The 23,477-nt window shown below is 46.4% G+C and overlaps 1 protein-coding gene across 1 annotated transcript in view; it reads left to right on the top strand.

The window, feature by feature from the left end:
- The first annotated feature begins 356 nt into the window (after positions 1-356).
- The window catches only part of ST8SIA5 (ST8 alpha-N-acetyl-neuraminide alpha-2,8-sialyltransferase 5), a 64,345-nt gene continuing 41,224 nt past the window's right edge, over positions 357-23,477 (top strand). The window contains exon 1 of the mRNA XM_073789895.1: positions 357-487. Coding sequence (XP_073645996.1) covers positions 357-487 — 131 coding nt within the window. The remainder of the gene's footprint in view (positions 488-23,477) is intronic.

Raw genomic sequence — 23,477 nt, 5'->3', positions numbered from 1 at the left:
GGGGCCGCCCGCGCTCAGGGCACCTGGCGTCGCCGCTCCGCAGGGAAATCGGAGGCTGCCGGGCGCGGACGCCGGGAGGGAAAGGCGTCCGGAGGGAAGGCCCGGGGCCGCTGTCGAGTTCCCAGAGGCCTGCCCTGTTCTGCCAGCCGCCCCGCCGCGGGCGATGCTCGGATGCCCCTGCTCCGTCTTCGCCAGCCGGAAACTTTGCCCGGAGAAGTCCTCCACCCTCCTGACCGCGTGGAGAGGCGCCTGGTGGGCCGCGCGCCCCCAGGGGCCCCGCAGCCCCGCGCGTGATTGCGGGGGCCCCCAGGCGCCTGGCGCACGCCGCGACCCGCCGTGCGCGAGCGGCCGCCAGGATGCGCTACGCGGACCCCTCGGCGAACCGGGATTTGTTGGGGAACCGAACTTTGCTCTTCATCTTCATCTGCGCCTTCGCCTTGGTGACCTTGCTGCAACAGATCTTGTATGGCAGGAACTACATCAAGAGGTAAGAAAGTCCGAGCGCGGGTCGGGGTGCGCGGAGCCCGCGGGTGAGTCCCCAGGTGGCGGCCGCAGCATCCGCCTCGGCGTCCCCGGGGTGAGCGACCGTGGGTCTGAATTTAGCCTCGAGCACCGCCGCGTTAGGTTCGGGTCACCGCGCCCGAAGCGCATCTCTACTCCCAGCTAGAGGAGAACGCCTGCCCAGCGCTGGCCGGAGGCGCCCAACAACTTTGTTCTGTTGTGAAAAATGGGGGACAGGTTGGAGTTCGGAGCGGCCAAGCTGACGATAAATCCATGTGAATGCCCTGAGCGGCCGCAGGGGTCAGATCGATGTCCCCAAATCTACAGCGCCATGGCCATTTGGTTGGAGGGGAGGCTGCCGGGTGTGGAGGGCTCAAAATCGGATAGGCTTACCACTCGAGTCCTGAACTTTGGTGGGGGCCCTTAGGGGCAAAAGCATATTGTTCCCCGCAGGAGTGCCGGGTTAGGTTGGGGGGATAATGGGCTAGGACGATGCGACAGAGATAGTGAATCCTTATAAACCAGTAACCACTGGATCTGTGAAACTCACAACCTGATCCCTCTGAAACAGATGGTTCTTTCTCATCCTTACGCAGAAGGTCAGAGCTGCAGCAGAAGTTAACCCTCCCCTCCTGGGCTCTCCTGCCACCCCACCTCATCCACGGGCAAACTCCATTAAGAGACAGAGGAGTAGGAGGTGTCACTCAGAAACTCAGGCCCAGCCTCAGTCCCTGTGTGTGCGGAAAATATATGGAAATGCCAACCGTTTTCGTCTGCCTGCCCTGCTGGCAGGGGAACAGCTTCGGGTTACTCTGCCTGGTTCCAGGGCTTGGGGAGAGGGCTGCCCCAGGATCCTCCCATTTCAGAGCCTCTTTTGGAAAGAACCCACCTCTCTTTTCTGCTGGAGGTTTTTCCTTTGCTGTCAGTTGTCTTCCTACTCTCGCTGCCCCTCCCCAGCGAGGCTGATAGAAAACAAAATGCCTGGCTAGCTATATAAACATCCCATCTCCTCTAAACTTCTAAATAATAAAACAGTTGTTCTCTTTTCATCCTTTGGATTCCACAGCAGTCATTTGTGCCCCTGGTCTGGGCGGCACTCAGGGATGGGGGAGTGACATTGCTGCCGGGCCTTGGCTCACAGTAGGAAAGCCAAGCAGTTAGGCCATTTTCCGCTCCATGTCCCAGAGCTGGGTAGGATGAGGCCCCTTGGCCAGGACATTTGTTTCCAACCAGCCGCTGCTCCTGACCTTCCCAGAGAGCATTTTTCTCTGGTTGAGGGCAGCTGGCGAGCTCTGCCTGGTGCTGGTATCTTTAAAGGACGTTTTCAGAGAGTCTCCCAGCTTGCCGGAGCCCATTGGGCCTGCTGCCCCCCAGAGATGACCCTGCTGGGCCCCAAATGGCCTGCTTGCTCCTCAGCAGGATGGCTGTGGGTACCTACCCCCTGCTGGCACCTACCCAGAGCTGCCGGGGCTGCCGGGATCGTTGCCGTCTCGTCAACAGCGGGAGAATATCCGTGCCCACGGCAAATGGCAGCTCAGCTTCTAAGTGCTTGCCCCGGCAGGCCCTCCCTGATCTTGGGTGGATGTACCAGCTGCCCGGAGCTCAGCGGGCATACCAGTTGCATCCCATCCTCTCACACAGAGACCCTGAGCCCCTCAGTCTCAGAGGCCGCCTCACAGGCCTCACTCCAGGGACTGAATGAATCCAATCAAGTAAGCAAAAGTTGCATGCATTCAATCCTGGAAGGGCACCATGGGGTCTTTAAAGAAGATGATGTGGTCCTGGTGTTCAGGGGGCTTGATGTCTCCTTGGGGAAACACAATGGCCACAAATGAGATAGGAATGAGTGTTGAAATGTTTAAGGTGGGAGACACCACTGGGCTGGAGCTGTTAGGGAAGGCTGCCCGGAGAAGGCTTGACCTGAGTGGGCCCGTGAAGGAAGGAGAAGCTTTGGGCAGGTGAGCAGAAGTGCACATCAGGAACCGAAGGGGGCAGGAGCAAAGGTGCGGAGATGTGGCACCGCCTCCTTGCACCTCTCCCAGGTTGACCTACCTGTGCTGTCACACTTGGCTTAACCTCTGGTTAGCTGCTCCCGGGGCTGTCCTGACCCTGAACCAGGTTGCGGCTGCCACATCGGAGCACGAATAACACCTGCTCCCCTATCTTGTTTCCTACACATCTCATCACTGTAATGAATCAACTTGATGGGATTATTGGTCTGGCTCCTGTGTAGAAACACTTGAGTGTTCCTCCAGCAGATGTCCTGGAACAGCCTGCATCAGAGTCACCTGCATGGCCATTGACATGCAGATTCCTGGGCCCCTCTCTGCGGGTGGCATCCAGTAACCTGCTTTTTTAACAAGCTCCTCAGATGATTTGTAACAAGTCCTCTCTGCTGCTCTAGGCCCGTGGTTCTCAATAGAGGGCAGTGTTGTTCCCCAGGCAATGCCTGGAGACGCTTTTGCTTGTCACAATGGGGAGAGGAGAGCATCTGGCATCTCGCAGGCTGAGGCCAGGGACAGGGCTAAAGATGCTGCAATGCATGGCCTGTCCACGACAAAAGACTTACCCAGCCCCAAATGTCAGCAGTGCTGAGGGGGAGAAACCGTACTCTAGATGAAAATTCCATGAGGTAGAGGTTCAGTCTGTTTTGTCCCCAGCTGTACCCTGAGCGCCAAATATGGTGCCTGGCACATAGTAGGTTCTCAAAATATTGGGTAATGATTGAAAGTGGTGTGTGCGTGCACACGGGCAGGGGTAGTGATCACAGGGACACAGTGAAGACGTGGATCCCACTGGCGTACGGGGGAGTGTAGGGAAGGAGGGGACAGACGTAATATTGGGTCAGCGGCTTCAGTGAAGTGCTTTGCGGATTGGGAAGGACAGCTGGAATTTGGTTCATTAGGCCATAGGGAGCCACATGTGGTCCTTGAGTAGAGTAGGGATGTGATCAAAGCCTTTTAAGGAAGGGGTAGAGAAAGGGAGAGAAGGGGAAGCTGTTGTCACAGCCTGGCCAGAAGTGAGGAGAACGTGGTGCTGGGGGCAGATCTACTTTGGAGCCAGGGATTCATTTGTCCATTCTTTGCTTCTGTGCTGAGCTGTGTGGATGCCTTCGGCAGAGCCTTCATTGTTTGATGTGACACAAAGAGCTCAGGGGCACAAAGAGGGCCAGCTGTTCCGGTGAGAATCAGGGACAGATTACACCCGAAGGAAGTGGGGGTGTGAGTCAGTCTGCATTCTTTTTTTGGGCCCCTGGCTTCTCCCTGTGCTGTACAGGGGACACTGCTGGGAAAGGGAGCGGAGGGGGAGGGAGGAGGAGAGGAGGAAGGTGGCAGCGCAGGTGGCTTAGTGGGCTCAGGGTCTCTACAGGAGAAGGTGCACTGTATGTGGATTAGGAGGGAAAGGCAAGAAACAGAGCTGTGAAGTTTGCCCTTGGTGCTTCCTGGCTCCACATCTGCTCTTGATTGAACAAATCCTTAACGAAGATTTCCTACACGCTGAACACCACAATGGTGTGCAAGACAGACACAGCCCAGGGTTCTCAGGAGCTCACAGTCTATGGGGAAGACAGAAGGACACATAACACATACACGAGCCACACCGGAGTTGTGGACAAGGAACTCTAAGGATGTGGAGGGAGCCATAGTGAATCAGGGTGTCTTCAAGGTGCAGGGAGACATTTGAAGGAAGTCTTAAGGAAAGGAGAATGACCCATAAAAACACGGGAATGTGGAAGGATGGTGGAAGGTACCCAGGTTGAACAACAGTAGAAAAGTGCAGGGGAGACTTGAGTAATTCTTCATACCTCCTATATAGCTGGGGGGCAGGGTGGGGCAGGGTGAGGCAGGCAGGGCCGGGCTATGCAGAACTAAGTGGGAAATATGTGAGAAGGAGCTTGTCTGGAGCAAAGAGGGTAACGAGTTCGAGTCTAGATCTGCTCAGATCTTGCAAGGCAATCCACTTGGAACTCTCCAGTAGCTCATTGGAAAGGAGCTCGGGAACTGTGGGTGGACAAGAGCCAGACTAACAGTGGAGATCTTGGAGTCGCCAAGCATCAAAATCAGCATTTTTCCAACTTTTAGGATTGTTATCCACAGTTAAGAAATATGTTATACCCAGGGATCCAGGACACACTCACATACACATGCATCTGAAACAAGCATTTTGTGAAAGAATATTTGGCTTTATTATGAGAAATTCACTTTAGTATTTTCTATTCTACTTCATTAAAAAATTCTGTTTCACTTCATTTAAAACATAAATTCAGCCTTAAAAAGGAAATTCTTTTTTTTTTCTTTTAAATTGTGGTATAGTTGTTTTACAAAGTGTGTTAGTTTCTACCGTACAAAAAGGAAACTCTCCCCTTGAGCCCTCCACTGCTCCAAATTCCCTTTGTTAGTGCTAAAACCTTCACATAAACTCATATCCCTGGAGTGTTAAGGACTTCAGTTACTCATACTTTAACAGAGGGGTAAGGAAAGGGCAATGTTTTTGTTTTTATGTTTTTTTGTTTTTTTTAAGGAAGAAAGGACATTGTGTGATCTGGTCGCAACCTGCCTTTTAAACTTAATCTCAGAGGACGACTAGATAGGCATGGGCCTTGAATGCCCTCCTCCACTGTCTCTCAGTGGAGCTTTATAATTCTCCATAAAGCATTTGAACATTTTTTGTTAGATTTATCTCTAGCTACATAGTTTTTACTGCTACTGTAAAAAAAAATCTTTTTTTTTTTTTTTGTAAAAAAAAAAATCTTTAAAAAATTATATTTTCTAACCATTTGTAGCTAGTATAAAAAATAAATTTTATTTTTTTTGTATATTGATTTTATAATCAGCAAGCTTGATGATAATAATAATCAACACATAATGATAATAATTTATCTGTAGAGTCTTCTGGGATTTCTTTGTAGACTTTTTTTCCCTTTCATTACAATCCTCATACCATTTTATAAAAAATTAATTTTTATTGGAGTATAGTTGCTCTACAATGCTGTGTTAGTTTCTACTGTACAGCAGAGTGAATCAGCTATATGTATATATATATCCCCTTATTTTGGATTTCCTTCCCATTTAGGTCACCACACAGCACTGAGTAGAGTTCCCTGAGCTATACAGTAGGTTCTCATTAGTTATCTATTTTATACATACTATCAATAGTGTATATATGTCAATCTCAATCTCTGAATTCATCCCTCCCTTTCCCCTCTTGCTGTTCATACATTTTTTTCTCTATGTCTATGTCTCTATTTCTGTTTTGCAAACAAGATCATCTATACCATTTTTCTAGATTCCACATATGTGTTAATATGTGATATTTATTTTTCTCTTTCTGACTTACTTCACTCTGTATGACAGTCTCTAGGTCCATCCACCTCACTACAAATAACTCAATTTTGTTTCTTTTTATGGCTGAGTAATATTCCATTATATATATGTACCTCATCTTCTTTATCCATTCCTCTGTTGATGGACATTTAGGTTGCTTCCATGTCCTGGCTATTGTAAATAGTGCTGCTATGAACATTAGGGTGCATTTGTCTTTTTGAATATGGTATATGTCCAGTAGTGGGACTGCTGGGTCATATGGTAGTTCTATTTTTTGTTTTTTAAGGAACCTCCATACTGTTTTCCATAGTGGCTGCACCAATTTACATTTCCACCAACAGCATAACAGGGTTCCCTTTTCTCCACACCCTCTCCAGCATTTATTGTTTGTAGATTTTTTGATGATGGCCATTCTGACTGCTGTGAGGTGATACCTCATTGCAGTTTTGATTTGCATTTCGCTAATAATTAGTGATGTTGACCATCTTTTCATGTGTTTCTTGGCCATCTGTATGTCTTCTTTGGAGAAATGTCTATTTAGATCTTCCGCCCATTATGGGATTGGTTTTTTTTTTTTTTTTGATATTGAGCTGCATGAGCAGTTTTTATATTTTGGAGATTAATCCTTTGTCCGTTGCTTCGTTTGCAAATATTTTCTCCCATTCTGAGTCTTGTCTTTTCGTATTGTTTATAGTTTCCTTTGCTGTGCAAAAACTTTTAAATTTAATTAGGTCTCATTTGTTAACTTTTATTTTCACTACTCTAGGAAGTGGGTCAAAAAAGATCCTGCTGCGATTTATGTCAAAGAGTGTTCTGCCTATGTTTTCTTCTAAGAGGTTTTATAGTGTCTGACCTTACATTCAGGTCTTTTATCCATTTTGAGTTTATTTTTGTGTATGGTTTTAGAGAGTGAAGTAAAACTGAAACTGTCACTGTTTGCAGATGACATGATACTATACATAGAAATCCTGAAGATGCCACCAGAAAGCTATTAGAGCTAATCAAAGTCACAGAATACAAAATTAATACACAGAAATCTCTAGCATTCCTATACACTAACAATGAAAGACCAGAAAGAGAAATTAAGGAAATAATCCCATTTACCACTGCAACAAAAAGAATAAAATACCTAGGAATAAACGTACCTAAGGAGGTAAAAGACCTGTACTCAGAAAACTATAAGATGCTGATGAAAGAAATCAAAGATGACACAAACACATAGAGAGATATACCATGTTCTTGGATTGGAAGAATCAATATTGTGAAAATGGCTATACTATCCAAAGCAATCTACAGATTCAAAGCAATCCCTATCAAGTTACCAATGATATTTTTCACAGAACTAGAACAGAAAATTTTACAATTTGTATGGAAACACAAAAGACCCTGAATAGCCAAAGCTATCTTGAGAAAGAAAAATGGAGCTGGAGGAATCAGGCTCCCTGACTTCAGACTATACTACAAAGCTATAGTAATCAAGACAGTATGGTACTGGCAAAGAAACAGAAATATAGACCAATGGAGCAGGATAGAAAGCCCAGAGATAAACCCACGCACATATGGTCACCTAGTCTATGACAAAGGAGGCAAGAATGTACAATGGAGAAAAGACAGCCTCTTCAATAAGTGTTGCTGGGAAAACTGGACAGCTACGTGTAAAAGAATGAAATTACAATCCTTATACCTTAATTTACTTTTCTTATCTTACTGTGCTGATTAGGACCTTTGATATCATGTTCAACAAAAATGTCATAGTGAATATCCTGGCCTTAATTCTGATTTTTTCCTTAAAAATTTTTTTTAAAAAAGAATAGCTATATTGAAATATACTCATAAATCCACCCATCTATAAATTCATAAAATTCACCCATTTGAAGTATACAATTAAATGGCTCTTAGCATATTCACACAGTTATGCATCCCTCACCACAATCAATTTTAGAACATTTTCCTTACCCTGCAAAAGAAACCTTGTACCCCTTAGCCATCATCCCCTAGTACCCCTATATCTCCCAGCTCTAGAAATGAATAACTACACTAATCTGTCTCTATGGATTTGTCTATTCTGGGCATTTCATATAAATGGAAACATACAATATATGGTCCTGTGTGACTGGCATATTTCACTAAGCATATTTTCAAGGTTCATCCATGTTGTAGCATGTGTCAGTTCTTCATTTCTCCTTTTTTAATTTTTAATTGGAGTATAGTTGATTAACAATGTTGTGTTAGTTTCAGGTGTACAGCACAGTGATTCATTTATACATATACATGTATCTATTCTTTTTCAAGTTCTTTTGCCATTTAGGTTATTACAGAATATTGAGCAGAATTTCCCATGCTATACAGTAGGTCCCTGTTGGTTATCTATTTTAAATATAGCAGTGTGTATATGTCAGTCCCAAGTTAGTACTTCGCTTCTTTTTTTTGATGAGTAATATTCAATTTATGGATACACCATATTTTATTTATCCATTAATGATGGAATTTTTGGGTTCTTTCTACATTTTTGCTGTTATGAATAAGACTGCTATGAGCATTTGTGTACAAGTTTTGTTGTTGTTGTTGTTGTACGCGGGCCTCTCACTGTTGTGGCCTCTCCCGCTGTGGAGCACAGGCTCAGGACGTGCAGGCTCAGCGGCCATGGCTCACGGGCCCAGCCGCTCCGCTGCATGTGGGATCTTCCCGGACCGGGGCATGAACCTGTGTCCCCTGCATCGGCAGGCAGACTCTCAACCACTGCACCACCAGGGAAGCCCTGTGTACAAGTTTTTCTGTGGACATGCGTTTTCATTTCTCTTAGGTATATACCTACAAGTGGAATTGTTGGGTCATATGGTAACTCTATGTTTTACCATTTGAGGAATTGCCAGGCTGTCTTCTGAAGTGGTTATACCATTTTACACTCCCTCCAGCAGTGTATGAGGATTCCAAGTTCACCACATCCTTGGAAACACTTATTATTTATTTGTCTTTTTGATCAGTCATCTTAGTGGTTTTGAAGTGGTATTTCATTGTGGGTTTGATTTGTGTTTCCCTGATGGCTGGGGATGTGGAGCATTCTTTTGTGTGCTTATTCTTGGCCATTTGTATATATTCTTTGGAGAAATGCCTATTCAGATTCTTTGCCCATTTTTAAATTGGATGATTTGTTTTTCATTATTGAGTTTTAAGTGTTCTTTATAGATTTCAAATATAAGTCTCTTGTCAGATATATGATTTGAAAAACATTTCTCTCATTTTATTGGTTGCCTTTCACTTTCTTGATGATGTCCTTTACAGCATGAAAGTTTTAATTCTGATGAATTCCAATTCATCTACTGTTTTCATTAGTTGCTTGTGCTTTAGGTGTCATATCTAAGAAACCATTGCCTGTGTACAATATCCAATGTCACAAAGATTTACACCTATGTTTTCTTCTAAGGGTTTTTATAGTTTTAGCTCTTATGTTGAGGTCTTTGATCCATTTTGAATTAATTTTTGTATATGGTGTCATTAATCCTGATTTTAAGAGAAATGGTGGTAAAGTGTCACCACTGAGTCTGTGTGCTTGGTTTTGTTTTGTTTGTTGTTGTTTTGTAGATATCCTCTAGTAGGGTAAAGAAGGTTCCCTTGTGGAGTATGCTAAAAAGTTTTGTTGTTTTACTGTGTTTGGATGCTAATTTTAATCAGATGCTTTTTCTACATCTATTGGACGATATGGACTTTTTCTCCTTTACTCTTTTGATGTGGTAAATTGTACTAATAGATGTTAAACTTATAATTTTAGAGATAAACCCATATTGTTCATGGTACATTATTTGGTTTATATGATGTGAGATTTTATTGACTAATATTTTTATCTAGGATATTGTATCTCATGTTCTTGAATGATAGTGGCATGTAATTTTTTAAATGCTGTTTTTGTCTAGTTTTAAAACCAGTCTTGTAAAATGAGTTGGGAATGTTTCCTATTTATCTGTTTTCTGGAATGGTTTATGGAAGTTTGACATTTATTTTTTGAAAGCTTCGTAGAATTCACCTGTATAGCCACCAGCACCTAATGTTTTCCTTGTTAAACTTACTAGAATTTTAGAATTAAATTACTAATTATTAAAATTAAATTACTAATTCTGTTTCTTTAATGGTTTAAGACTGTTTAGGTTTTTATATTTCCTCAATCATTTTTTTGGCAAATTATATTTTTACAGAAAATTTTCAAAAGATTTCATATTTATTCATACAAAGTTCATAATACTCTCTGTTACATCTGAGTTTTGGCCACTTTTTTTATTCCTAACATTGTTTATTTCTTTTTCTATTTTTTTACTGATGTTTATTAAATGGCCAGCTTCGGGCTTCGTTGATTCCTCTCTTGTATCTTTACTTTCTATTTCATTAATTTTTATGCTTTGGTTTTATTCTAGTATTATTTTTCTAACTTCTTAAGTTGGATGCTTATCTCTTTAATTTTCAGTCTTTAGTATTTTCCATTGTACACTTCTAAGGTTATAAAATTTCCTCTAAATAATTCTTTAGTTAAAGCCCTGTGTTTTGGGATGATGATGATGATAACAGCAATTTGGTGTTATATTGCATTTACCATATGCCAGGTACCAGCCCAAGTGGTTTATATATTACCACACTGAATTCTAACATCAAGTAATAGATGCAATTACTATTCTCATTTCATAGGTGAGGAAACAGAAGCACAGTGAAGTTAAGTAATTTGTTCAAGGTCATACAGCTTGTAACTACCAGAAATATTTTCATTGTCTTAAACTTTTTATTTATTTATATATTAAAAAATTTTTGGCTGTGTTGGGTCTTTGTTGCTGTGCACGGGCTTTCTCTAGTTTTGGCGAGTAGGGGCTACTCTTCATTGTGGTGCGTGGGCATCTCATTGTGGTAGCTTCTCTTGTTGTGGAGCAAGGACTCTAGGCACGTGGGCTTCAGTAGTTGTGGTGCACGGGCTCAATAGCTGTGGCTCGCAGGCTCAGTAGTTGTGACACATGGGCCTAGTTGCTCCATGGCATGTGGGATCTTCCCTGACCAGGGATCGAGCCCCTATCCCCTGCATTGGCAGGCAGATTCTTAACCACTGCGCCACCAGGGGAGCCCCTTTCATTGTCTTGGATTCCAAATATTTTCTAATTTCTCTCATGATTTATTTATTTTTGCTCATAAATTTAGAAATGTTTTAAAATTTCCAACTACTTTATTTATTTATCTTTTTGAATTTTTAACCCAAATTCATTGTGATAATAAGAGAATATGGTATTTATAATGCTGATTCTTTGAGATTTTTTGAAATTTTCTTTGTGATCTCGTATGTGGTTGATTTTCATAAATATTAGGTGTGTACTTGAAAAAAATGTGATTCTCTCATTGTTAGGTGCAGTATTCTTACTTGTCTTTTCTATCAAGTTGTTTTTTAATTTTTCAATCTTCTGTATCCTTATTTTTTTTGTTTTTTGGCTCAGTTGTTCTGTCAATTTCTAAAAGATGTGTATAGAAATCTTCCTCTGTGATAGTGGATTTATCAGTTTCTCCTTGTCAACTTACCAACTTTTACCTTATACATATCGAAGTGATGTTATTTAATGCATACTAGTTTAGACAAATTGTCTTTCTAGTGAACTGAATCTTTTGTTAAAGTGTAGTTAGTTTATTTTTAGTAATATTGATACATTGAACCTTAAAGTTGACGTTGTCTAATATTAATATAGTGAAACAGCTTTCATTTGGCTAGTATTTGCTTGTCATGACTGTCTCTATCCTTTTTTTCAACATTTCCATGTCTTTCATTCCATGTCTATGTAACCAGCATATAGTTACAGTTTTGATATCTAGTCTGACAATATTTATCTTTTACCTGGAAAGCTTAGTATATCTACGTTTATTGTGCTTACTGATGAATACCATATGATATTGGAATATTATTTCTGCCATCATATTCTGTATTTTTTATGTATTCTGCTTTGCTTTTTTTTCTGTCTTGCCTTTGGATTATTTGTGTTTTCCTGGCTGTAGGAAGAGGTTTCTAACGAGAATCTTCATCTTAGGTAGGCCCTGTTGCCATTGCAAGGGAAGCATGAATCGTGGGGATTGAGCGATGCCCCTAGGACAGCCGCTGGCTTTAGAACTCATCCACTACTTTCCTTGCCATATTATTCATCCATTTAAGAAGGAGTTTTACACATATTATGTATATTTTAGTTGTATTTTAGTGTTTTGTAGTGGGAGATGTTACAGATTGGGTTCTCTGGAAAGCAGACTCTTTGCCAGAGACTAGAATGCAGAAGGTTGATTAAGATGTGCTCTTGGGATCAACACCTGAAGAAGGGAGAAGGAATAAGATTGAGCAGGGGGAGAAATTGAGCTGCAGTGCAGTCCCAGAGAAGGCCTTAGCCACCCTTTGGATTCCCTGAGTTGAACCTTCCTCAGGGTGAGGAGGCTGGGCCTTTGTACCTCTGGGTTGAATTTTCAGTCATTGGATGCAGCTGCCTCTGGAAGAGGGTGGTCTTGACCAAGTTGGCTCTCCTTACATGAGGCAATTCCCTGAGGGAACTGAGAGCTGGGGGCTGTCAACTCTGGGCACCCCCAGAAGGTGGGGAAGAAATCCTTCATTCCTGAAGGGGCACCTGCCACAGAGGGTTTTTCAGTCTGCCATTTTGCCAGAAATAGAAGTCCTTGAATGTGTCCATCCCCTACGCCCTCCCCAAACAAAAGTCTTACCCCCATTGTCAGCCTGTGCCTGAAGCCCCACTATTTTTTTGAAAGAATAGAGTTCTCAAAGCTTTATTAAAGTGACTTTTCCAAAAACTTGAAGAGCCCACTATACCTCACCCCTTTAGTGAAGACGGAACAACCCACCTTGCAAGCCCCAAAAGGATCACCTGAAGCCCTACTCTTAAAGGAGAACATCGCTCCTGCCAGCCAAGGGTCTTTTATACACATCATGTCTGTCCTGACTCTGTGCCTTTACCCACACTGTGTTCCCACCTGCTATGCCTCCCCGACTGTCTCTGTGCCAGTCCAAATCCTGCTTCTCCTTTTGTTCTCAGCCCACAGTGCGCTTCCCCTGCCCTGAATTCCAGCACTTGTGCTGTGTGTACTTAGCACAGGCTGCCCAGCACTGTCCTGTTGCCTTCTGTGTGACTGCACAGCAGGCAGGAGCCCAGGCTGGCCCTGCCTTGTCCTGTCTGGTGTAGACAGGACTCTTCTATACTGTCTTCCCTCCAGCCTTCCTCTTTCCTGTGCCTCAAGGGGGCAGATCTGGGCTGCCTGCGTATGGCTGGTGCAGGCCTGAAGCTTGAGGATATGAAACTGGGTCAAGGAAAAGTACAGCCTGACTTCGTGCTGTATCTCAAGTGCACATTCGAAGGCTCTCACCGCTGATCCAACTCTCCGCCTACCGAGGGGCAAAGCCCTCTGTTTGACTGCCTGGAGAGACAGGCACAGCCCCAGGAGGTGGGGATCACAGGGACTGGAGGATCTACCGGGGGGTGGCTCTGGAGGGGGACAGTGCCTAGCGGGGAGAGGGTGGAGTTGGAGGGAGCCCTAGAGAGGAGGAAGGGGCTGAGCTGACCACCGCCTGGGGTCTGTGCTTCGCTGGCAGAACTGCTACAGTTTTGCTGGTCAGAGCAAGTTTTTTTTTTTTTTTTTAACATCTTTATTGGGGTATAATTGCTTTACAATGGTGTGTTAGTTTCTGCTTTATAACAGAGCAAGTTTTGATGGGGCACCTGCTGTAGGGCTGGGACTGGGGGGAGGCAAGCAAGGCACCCAGGGACAAAGTTTAAGGAGACTCCCTCTCAGGTGTCGACCCTGCGCTTGCACAAGGTGGAGGGTGGGGCCGCCCTCGATTTTGTGCCCTGGGTGCCTTGCTTGCCTCCCTCTAGTCCTGGCCCTGGGCTCTCTGTGCCCAGCTTGCACTAGGTGGTGGGTATTAATCAGCTTCCTGTCCCTTCCCCAGATGTCCCTCAGGGATGCAGAGCTAACCTGTCACTCCTCGCCCTTGCTCATCTCTCTCTCTAGTTTTTTTCTTTTTGATATTTGTACTTTCCAGGCAAATTTTACCTCTTAGAGGATCTGGTTTCTCCCCTTTGACTTATCCAGGCCTATTCACTTCTCATCTAATAGGCTCTCATCCAATAATTCTCAAGTTTAGCTCTTAACCCTCTGTGTAGGGACACCACCACCCCCCCCCCCCACATACATACACCTACAGGTGATGGTTTCATCAGGTAATTACATGAATTATTAATATTCATTAAAGGTTCATGAGCCAGACTCTAATTTAAGCAGATAATCCTAAATGAGGATTATCTCATTTAATCTTCACCATAGTCCTGTTAAACAGATCCAATCCTCCTCATTTAATACTCAGAGAGGATGAGTAACTTCTGTAAGTCCGCACAGCTTATGAAACCCTTGTAAGAGATATTTTATTCATCTCTGAATTCCCAGGACCTAGCACAGAACGAGACATTAATTGTTGAATGAAAGCTGCAAACAAAGAGAATACCCCAATTTTTGCCCTACAGTCAATGAATGTCCATTGAACACTCATTCAGCTTTGTGCTGGGCGAGAAGGGATGTTACTCAAGAATTATTAAGTATGCTACATGTCCTTAAGGAACTTACAGAACCCTGAAAGAGACAAACATGAAAAATAGGTAAGATGGTATATAAATACATTTGGAATTGTGTGACAAAGGCTATAAATCTTGTAGGTTTCAGAGGAGGCAGCAATCAGGATGGCGAGTAGCGAGGTGGGACTTGATGTGGGCTTTGGAGAACTAGTGGGTTGCAGAGACTGGTGTTGGAGATACTCTGGGGGACAGGCTGGGGTGCTGAGGCTGGAGGAGCAGGTGACGGAAGTCACTGAAGGCTTTTACATTTGTCTGTGTTCCCTGGTGCTCTGAGGCCAATGGCCCCTCTGGTCTCGGTTTAGTCTTAGGTAGTATGAGTGGGTGGCCTAGATGCTTTTGTCACAGGTTGGGCTTTGCCAGACCTTTTGAGGGGGCCCACAGGTCCTGCCGAGGCCCTGGACTGTGGAGGGATGGAAATGGGGCAGGTAAGCCAGGAGGTGTCCGTGTGATGCCATGCATAGAGGGTGGGGTTATTGGGAGAAACAAATACCCAAATCCACAGACGCTCAGCTTCCTTACAGTCAGCCCTCTGTATCTGCGGATTCCACATTCATGGCTTCAACCAACCGTGGACTTGGACACTGCCAATGCGAAGGGCTGACTGTATCACAGTCTGGGGGCTTAAACAACAGAATGTTATTGTCATACAGTTCTGGAAGCTGAAGTTTAAGATCAAGGTGTCTGCAGGCCATGCCTCTCCCCTAGTTTCTGGTGGTTTGCTGGTAATTTTGGGCATTTTTTGGCTGGAGATCTCTGCCTTCATCTTAACACAGGTTTTCTCCCTGTGCACATGTCTGTGTCCAAATTTCCCTTTCTTTATAAGAGCACCGGTCATATTGGATTAGGGGTCCACCATACTCCAGTGTGACCTCATCTTAATTTAACTAATTACATCTGCAACAGCCCTATTTCCAAATAAGGTCACCCTGGGATTAGGACTTCAACATATGATATTTTCTGGTGGGGGCAGGGAGACACAATTCAACCCATAACAGCCGAAGGAACTAAGAGGAGGCAAGGCTGGGGCAGGAATGAAATGATTGGAGAAGTTTAGCTGGACTGGGTTCCACAGGTCTGGCCAACAGTGTGAGGTGCTAACCTCGGAGGCACCTGCACACGGAGAATCTGAGGGCTGCCACAGGATGGAGGAAATAGAATTAGTGGGCGCTCTCGACAGAGAGAGTAGTTGGAATGAATGCTTGGGTGAGTGAGTGAACCCTCCCCCATGTCCCCATCACTCCACTGCCATCCAAGGAGGGAGGGGGCCCCCACTCCGCTCTCTGTGGTGTGCTGTTTGCGGCCTGAGTCCCGGAAGAAGCTGGAGGGCTGGTGTGAGCACCCCCATGGTACCCCATGCTCCTCCTGAAAGCGGCCCCTCTCCTTGAAATAAATGTTGAGCAAAGATTTGACAAAGAGTAGTTGGAAGGGCTGTAACGTTTTTGGATGGCTTAGGGTACCCACTCTTTGGGTCTGGCCCTGACAGTAGAGGTCTGGAACGCCAGGCAGCGGAGCAGGACTGTTTGGGGGTTGGCCAGGGGGGAGCCCAGCTTCTCTGTGACGCAGAGGCTGGGGTGGGGCGAGGTTGCCCCAGAGTTGTGCCTGGAGCTCATCTGGTTTCTCTCTCTGGACCCCTCCTATGGCTGGTGCCCCCGTGTGCACCCTCCCCTCCCTTCACCTTGGCACTGGCTGTACTTGGACTCCCTGCGGGCCACTCCTTAGCCAGAGGCTTCCGCAGAACCATGGATGGCCTTGGCATCCAGGAGGCTCACCGACACCAAGGGCCTTTCAAGGAGGTCTGCCCTTTGCCACTCGCCCGCGGACCCCCACCCATGCCAGTGCCCACCACTTGCACCCAGCCTTCTTTCCCCTCTAGGGGTGGAGAGCGTGGGGGTGTCAGCCTGGGGAGCGCCCCCCCATTCCTGTCCTCAGGATGCTTCACCTGCAGCATCTTTTCTGTTGCCCCCAATGAAAGGCTCCACAGGCAAACCCTGGGGAATGAACGCACTTCCCTTTCCCCCTGAGGTTCTTCTTGGGGGTAATGTTACCGTCTGGGAAGTAAAGTGAGTCACTAGTGAGTCAGGATGGAGACCGGGTGAGGGAGTACGTGGAATCTGGTAATTATGCCCATTAATCCCCCTGCAAAGGCTTCCCAGCCGGCAGGCACTCCTTCTCTGAGCTGGGTGGGGAGGACCTCCACCTTCTCCGAGAGGGCCTTCCTGAACACCCACCCCAGCTCCTTCTGTGGACCTGGGGACAGCGGAGGACTGTGGGAAGGGAGGAGGGCAGTCTGCAAGCCCCAGAGGGGGGAGGCCGAACCCCCAGACTCCTGGGGGCCCAGCTGAGATCTTTGCTCAGAAGAGGGCATTGGTCACCTCCCTCCTAGATGGCTTTGAGGGGCCGCAGAAAGGTGGCGCTGCTTCACCTGCCACCTGCCCTGGACCCCTTGCCAGCCCCAGAACGAGCCACTGGACTCATGCCTCAGGCCACTGCAGGTGCCAGTCCTCTTCTGGACCATTCTCTTCCCGATCCACCCGTTTCCTCATCACCTACTTCTTATCCTGCTCAGATGTCACCTTCTCTGGGAGAAGACCACCCTGTGTGGAATATCTCCTCACTCCAAACTCCTTACTCCCCTTGCCGCCCTTTATTGTTTCCTCAGCGCTTTTTACCATTTGACACATTATGTGTTGTGTCTCCTATTAGCTTATCTGTCTCCCTCTGGTCAAAATTAAGTGTCACTGGGGCAGGGCCTTTGCTAGTTTGTTCACTGTTGAACCCCAGCCTGGCATGGCTGTTCAACAAATATAGAATAATAAAATAATATATGTATATGTGTATATATACATACACACACATGTCAGCTGTGAGATACAACATAAGTGCTTTGCTGATTAGTTATAGAAGAGTGGTTATACATTTTATTTGACAAGCTTGGTGTGAAAGAAATGGCTCATTTCCTCTTTTTTTTTTTGCGGTACGCGGGCCTCTCGCTGTTGTGGCCTCTCCCGTTGCGGAGCACAGGCTCCGGATGCGCAGGCTCAGCGGCCATGGCTCACGGCCCCAGCCGCTCCGCGGCATGTGGGATCCTCCCGGACCGGGGCACAAACCCGTATCCCCTGCATCGGCAGGCGGGCTCTCAACCACTGTGCCATCAGGGAAGCCCTCCTCATTTTCTTTTTTTTTTTTGTTGTTTGTTTTTTTGTGGTATGCGGGCCTCTCACTGTTGTGGCCTCTTCCGTGTGCTCTGGACGCGCAGGCTCAGCGGCCATGGCTCACGGGCCCAGCCGGAGCTGCATGTGGGATCCTCCCGGACCGGGGCACGAACCCGTGTGCCCTGCATCTGCAGGCGGACTCTCAACCACTGCGCCACCAGGGGAGCCCCTCATTTTCTTTTAATTAAAAATAAAAAAAGACTAAACTGTCTCCACCAGCTGGTGGGAAACTTAGTCTATCATTATTGAGGTGCCTTCCCTCCACCCCGCCACAGGGTAGTGCGAAGGTCCTGGAGGCTTGTGTGGAACAAAACAACTGGGGAGCTCCCCGGGCCATCCCGGCCTCAGCCAGTCCACTTCTGCTCCCTGGAGGCTTCTGGAACCCTGGGTCGAGCCTCCCAAAGTGCCCCAAGCAGCAGTCCTTTTGAGGCCCTGCTGTCCATTTAGAAGGGGACAATGGGGAGGAACTCCAGACCACCATCATGGGCTTTCTGGACTTGAGGAACTTCCTGCTCAGCCATGGTCCCACCCACCCATCCCCAGACTTGAAGGGCCTCCCGCTGCCTTCCAGGTTGGCCTTGCACAGTTTCTTCGGTGAGCTGGGAAGCTTTCAGCCTCCACAACGCACATGGTCCTAAAGTAAGAGGTTGAAAAAGCCAAGCTACTTTCTTGGACTGGAGGAGGGAAAATACAAATGAATAGTTCAATAGGTTAGCCTCCCAGGAAAGTTAAGTACTGATGTTTTGTGAATGATTTTCTTCTTCTATTATTCTTTGCGAATAGAGCCGACTCGAGGTTATCTTGTCATAACAGCAGCTCAGTAATTTGCATTCCTAATATATGCTTTGTCCAGTGGGAGGGAAAGGACGGTTGCAGGCAGGGCTTGGGAGCTGCACACCCCTGGGCTTCCTCTGTGGGTGCCTTCTGTGATGATGAGGCCGTCTGTTGTGCAGGAGGCAAAGGCTGAGGGTCGCTGACCCAGCCCCCGAGGTGGAAGACCCCAAGGTGTGCTGACTCCTGGCATAGGATCCCGCACTTTGGTGGCTGAACTGGGAGGCCAGTCTCCTGAATTCCAGGCCTAGCTTTGCCTCCAGCTGGCTGAGAGGTAACTCCCACTGTCGGCCTCAGTTTCCTCAACTGGGAAGGATGATGCACACTCTGTCTCCCTCCTAGGACTAGGGGCAGCATCGAGTAAAAGGATATAAGTCAGGGGCCGTCACTGGGGGTCCCCAGGCTGCGTGCAGCCCTCAGCAGGGGGTATTTGGTCTGCACAGCATTTAAGTTGGGAAATTAAAAATAAAAGTCTGGGTTTCCAGCATCTCTTGGAAGAATGAAGAAAATGGCAACACAGGGCCTATCTTCTCATGTGGCAGCAGTGGGCTGGGGCTCAGGACGCCTACCCACGCAGGGGTAGCATAAGAATCCCAGCTCCTGCTGCCTCTGCTTCACTCATTCACTTCATTCACTGTCTGCCTTCCGGGAGACTTGCCCGCTCACTGGTGGAAGTGAAGCACAAGTATTGATGTACAGTTGGGTTTTTATTGGATGTTTTATCCAAGGTGTGTTACAGGTGAAATGGCCCAAGGAGAGTGAAGATGATGATTGGTTAAGGGAGAGTAAGGGCATTACGGGACCATCCCCCGCTTTAGAGATCAATGTCAGGGAATGAGAGTGGCCCTTCTGACCAGCACGGGGTCCCTCAGGGGGCTAAGGGCACCATGTTCTTGGTGGCCCACCAGCTTGAGACTAAGTTGACTCAAGGAAAAGAAGTGGATTTGGGTCTGTTCTTGTCAAGACCTGAGTCAAGAAGGGCTTTTAACTCAACTGCTGCGGCCACTTCCAGCTGCTGATCCCTAGGTCCCCATCCTCACAGGGGCCTGGGCTCTCCTGATGATGCCGGGGGAGGACAGGGGCCACAGTCCGGGTGACCCACACAGCAGGTCACTGGCCCCTGAGGGGCTTGGGTGGCAGCACTTACTCAGGAGAAAGGCATAAAACTCTCTGCAGCAGCTCCTCCTCTCAAATCTCAGCGTGAAAAAACTTCCCCTGCTTGATTTTCCCCATTTTTCCTTTCTGTGTGAATACCAGCTGTCCTCATCACCATCCCTCCTATTTGTGCAACGCGAAAGAGTTACCAGAGGCTTTTGCATCTGCTTTTTCTTACTTGAGAAAGTCCAAGCATCATTTACTAAGGACCTACTAAGTGCTTCCAAAGGTCTATAAAGTTGTCTGCGATGATAGTTATTTATTTTTATTATCATTATTATTGTATTGCTCTGAGTTTGCATTGTTTCTACTTTTTTAATGTGATTATAGAAATAATACATGTTTGTTTTAGAGCTTATGGAAAGGACAGAAAAGTATAAATAAGTGGGGAAAAAATCCCTCATCATACCACATTCAGAGACATATTAGCTTTAGGGAATGTTTTCTCCTAGGCTCTCCTCTGAGCATTTTTTTTAAAGAAATGAACTTACACATATATTCTATTTATTTATTTTTTTTTTACTTAAAGTTAATGATTTCCCTGCGCCATTTAAAATGACTTCATAGATATGATGTTTTGGGGGCCACATGGCCACCTGTCATTTAGCACCACAGTTCCTTAGCCTTTCCCCAATGTTGGGTATTTAGGATGTTTCCTGATTAATAAAAGATTCCAGACAACTGTGTGTCTGGTTCGAAGCCCTCTGATCTGTCGACAAAAATTCAATTAACTATCAAGTTAAGAAGAAAAAAAGGGAATTTTATTTGAGCCAAACTGAAGATTATAACCAGGGAAGCAGATTATAAGAAAGCTCTGGGAACTGTTCCACCTGTTAGAAGTCGAAGGCACAGTCATATACGTTTTTGTTTGTTTGTTTGTTTGTTTTGTGGTGCGCGGGCCTCTCACTGTTGTGGCCTCTCCCGTTGCGGTGCACAGGCTCTGGACGCGCAGGCTCAGCGGCCATGGCTCACGGGCCCAGCCGCTCCACAGCATATGGGATCCTCCCAGACTGGGGCACAAACCCGTGTCCCCTGCATCGGCAGGCGGACTCTCAACCACTGCGCCACCAGGGAAGCCCAGTCATATACGTTTTTGAGACAAAGTTTTGTACATCAAAATGACATACTGGTATTTTACATAAAGTCCACGTAAACACATACAAAGTGAACAGCAAGTCACCATGACCGCCTACAGAAGTGGGAAAGAACACTGCTCTTTTAAGAAGTTACACTGCTAACTTCAGCAGGAAGAAAAAAAAATTGATCTTTATGGTTGAGCAGGCACTCCCATCTTTGAGGAGCTCTGCACATTAATGCAGCTGCGCCCTGCACATTAGGGAGGGAGAAGGCCCAAACACACACACAGAGAGAATTTTTTGTTTAATTTTTCTTGTCCTGCCTTAAAATATAAATTTTATTTCATCAGATCAAAGTTCAATCATTTCCCGAGGATCCTGGCAGGGTTATCATTGGGACTGAAGGTATAAACATTCTTATACCCTCTGATACATATTCCCAAATTCTCTTCCTGAAAGGTGATTGACACCAATGACCAGCCCTAGGTATTAACATTACATGTATTTTGTCAACTTGATAGGTTAAAAAAAAAGAATTGCATAACTTTCATTTGCAAGTCTTTGGTTACTAGTGAGATTAAACCCACACCACAATTTACCTTGATTTTGCATGTGTAAGATTCAAAAAGCACAAAAGAGTATGGATGTGGAAAGTAAGACTCCTTCTCACCTAGTCCTCCAACAGCTTTCTTGTCTTCTCTGGAATTGAACACTGAGTTACATGCATTTAAGTTGTATGTTATTAGATTTAAGCTCTTACACATTAGAATTTATATATCTGCTTCTGTGGACTGTTTCTATCCTTAGGTCGAGGTTTATTTCTCCCCTTTGACAGGCGAGGAAACTGAAGCTTCAAGAGGTGAAATGCCAGGAGTCACATAGTTAGCAAAAGCGGGTGAGCTCCGGGGGTATCTCTATCCGGGAATCTTTGGAGGCAGGAATGAGGCAGCTGCAGGCACGTGTGACTGGGAGGGAGCGCCTTCTCATCCAGGAATGTCTCCCTCATCAAATTGCTGCTGCCGCCTGAAATCCCACCAAAGGCTGGCCCGCAGCTGGGCCATTCCAGTGTCTGAGAACTGCCAGTTTCTGAGGTGAGCACTGCACGTGGCATGTGGCCGAGCCCTGGCCCTGCCTCCTCTTCTCCGCTTTTCTGGTACCCTCACACCCCAACCCAGGCCAGTTCAGGCCCCCTAGCCAGTTGCCCTTCAAATCCAGCCTCTCCCTGCCTGGGAGGGTGAGAGTTTAGAAACACCTCTGTGTCTACAACCCCTCTACCCACCCCAGGAGGGCTGGACCCAGTGAGCCATCTGGGGTGTGTCCCCCCACCCTACCTTGTTTCTTCCTCTTTCCTGGGACGTGAAAACCTCCTGCTCTAATTTTCCTCAAGAGGGACCCTGGAGAGGGTGGGATTCAGGATCCTGGAGTTCTAGAACCTAAAGGTACCCGAGTCAGCCCCTGTTCCCCGCTCTGCTTGCTTAAGGGATCTTGGGTAAGACAATTTTACATCAGGTTTATATACACGTCTCTACTCTAGAAAGGACTACAAGCATGTGGGGACGACACGCAGAGAGGTAGGCAAAGGGGACCTGTGACTCGGCAGAATGTGTGGTGCCGAGCGGCTTATGCTGACTGGGCCGGGGGCTCAGGGAGGAGAAGACACTTCAGCTGGACTTTGACGTTTGGGTGGGACTCAAGTAAGTGGGGGATGGGATGAGGGTGAGTGGGAATGCCAAGGGCAAAGGCGTGAGAGTTGAAATGCCATGGTGGGTCACGAGTCTGCAGGCAAAGCTGCAGGCAGTTGCTGGAAGGGCCCCTGAGTTGAGGGTTTGGAACTTGTCCTTTGGTGATGGGGCTTCTTGGAAGGTTCTGGAACAGAGGAGGGGTGCTGCTGGCATGGTTCTCAGGGAGCCGGCTCTGAGGGAGCATAGGAGTGCGTGAAGACTGGAGATGAGGCTCGGAGGTTGGTGCCCTCCCATCCTCTACTGACCTGGGGAATGTAGAAATGACAGTGGCTTCAGTCTCCCCCTGCAGAGCCCGAGGAGGCACGGCCTTCCTTGGAGGTGGCTTGTGAGGACAGGATGCAGATGCCATTTCATCCGGGGGCACCCGGCCAGACTGCGTGATCTGGGCTGCAGGCCCAGTGCCCCACTGGGTTGGGCACTCAGCGCCTGGAGTCCTGGGCTCTGGCATCAGGGGTGCGATTTCCCAAGGAAACCCAAGTGTCCACAGTGCCCAGTGCCCTGCACCCCACGGATTCAGCCTGTTTTGGCTCAACGTCCCTGGTGATTCCGACATCTGAGGCGGCATTTCCTGACACTTGGCCCCAGGGCCTGCTGTATGCAAAGGCAGGTGGTGCAGTTACCCACACACTGTGAATGGAGCGCTATGGAGGCACCACACCCCTGTTCCCATAAGCCATCTCCACTGGCCTCCTGCAGTGCTGAAGTCCCAGGTTAGAAGTCTGTGACTCTGGGTCTCCCATCAAAATGGGGGAGGATCTCAGAGAATATTTAAGCAAACTCCTTCGTTTTATTATAGTCTATGGTTTGTTTTATATAAAAATATTATCACTAAATGATTGACGGCAAAGGCAGCAGCTCTAATACTTAAAATAATAATCATAATATAAATTTATAAATAGTTAAAAATACTGGATAATGACAGATACTCTATGATATCACTTATATGTGGAAGCTAAAAAATAAAACAAACTAGTGAATATAACAAAACAAAAATAGACTC

This window comes from Tursiops truncatus, chromosome 13 (assembly GCF_011762595.2).
Source record: "Tursiops truncatus isolate mTurTru1 chromosome 13, mTurTru1.mat.Y, whole genome shotgun sequence".
Lineage (NCBI taxonomy): Eukaryota > Metazoa > Chordata > Mammalia > Artiodactyla > Delphinidae > Tursiops > Tursiops truncatus.
This window is presented reverse-complemented; position numbering and strand designations above follow the sequence as displayed.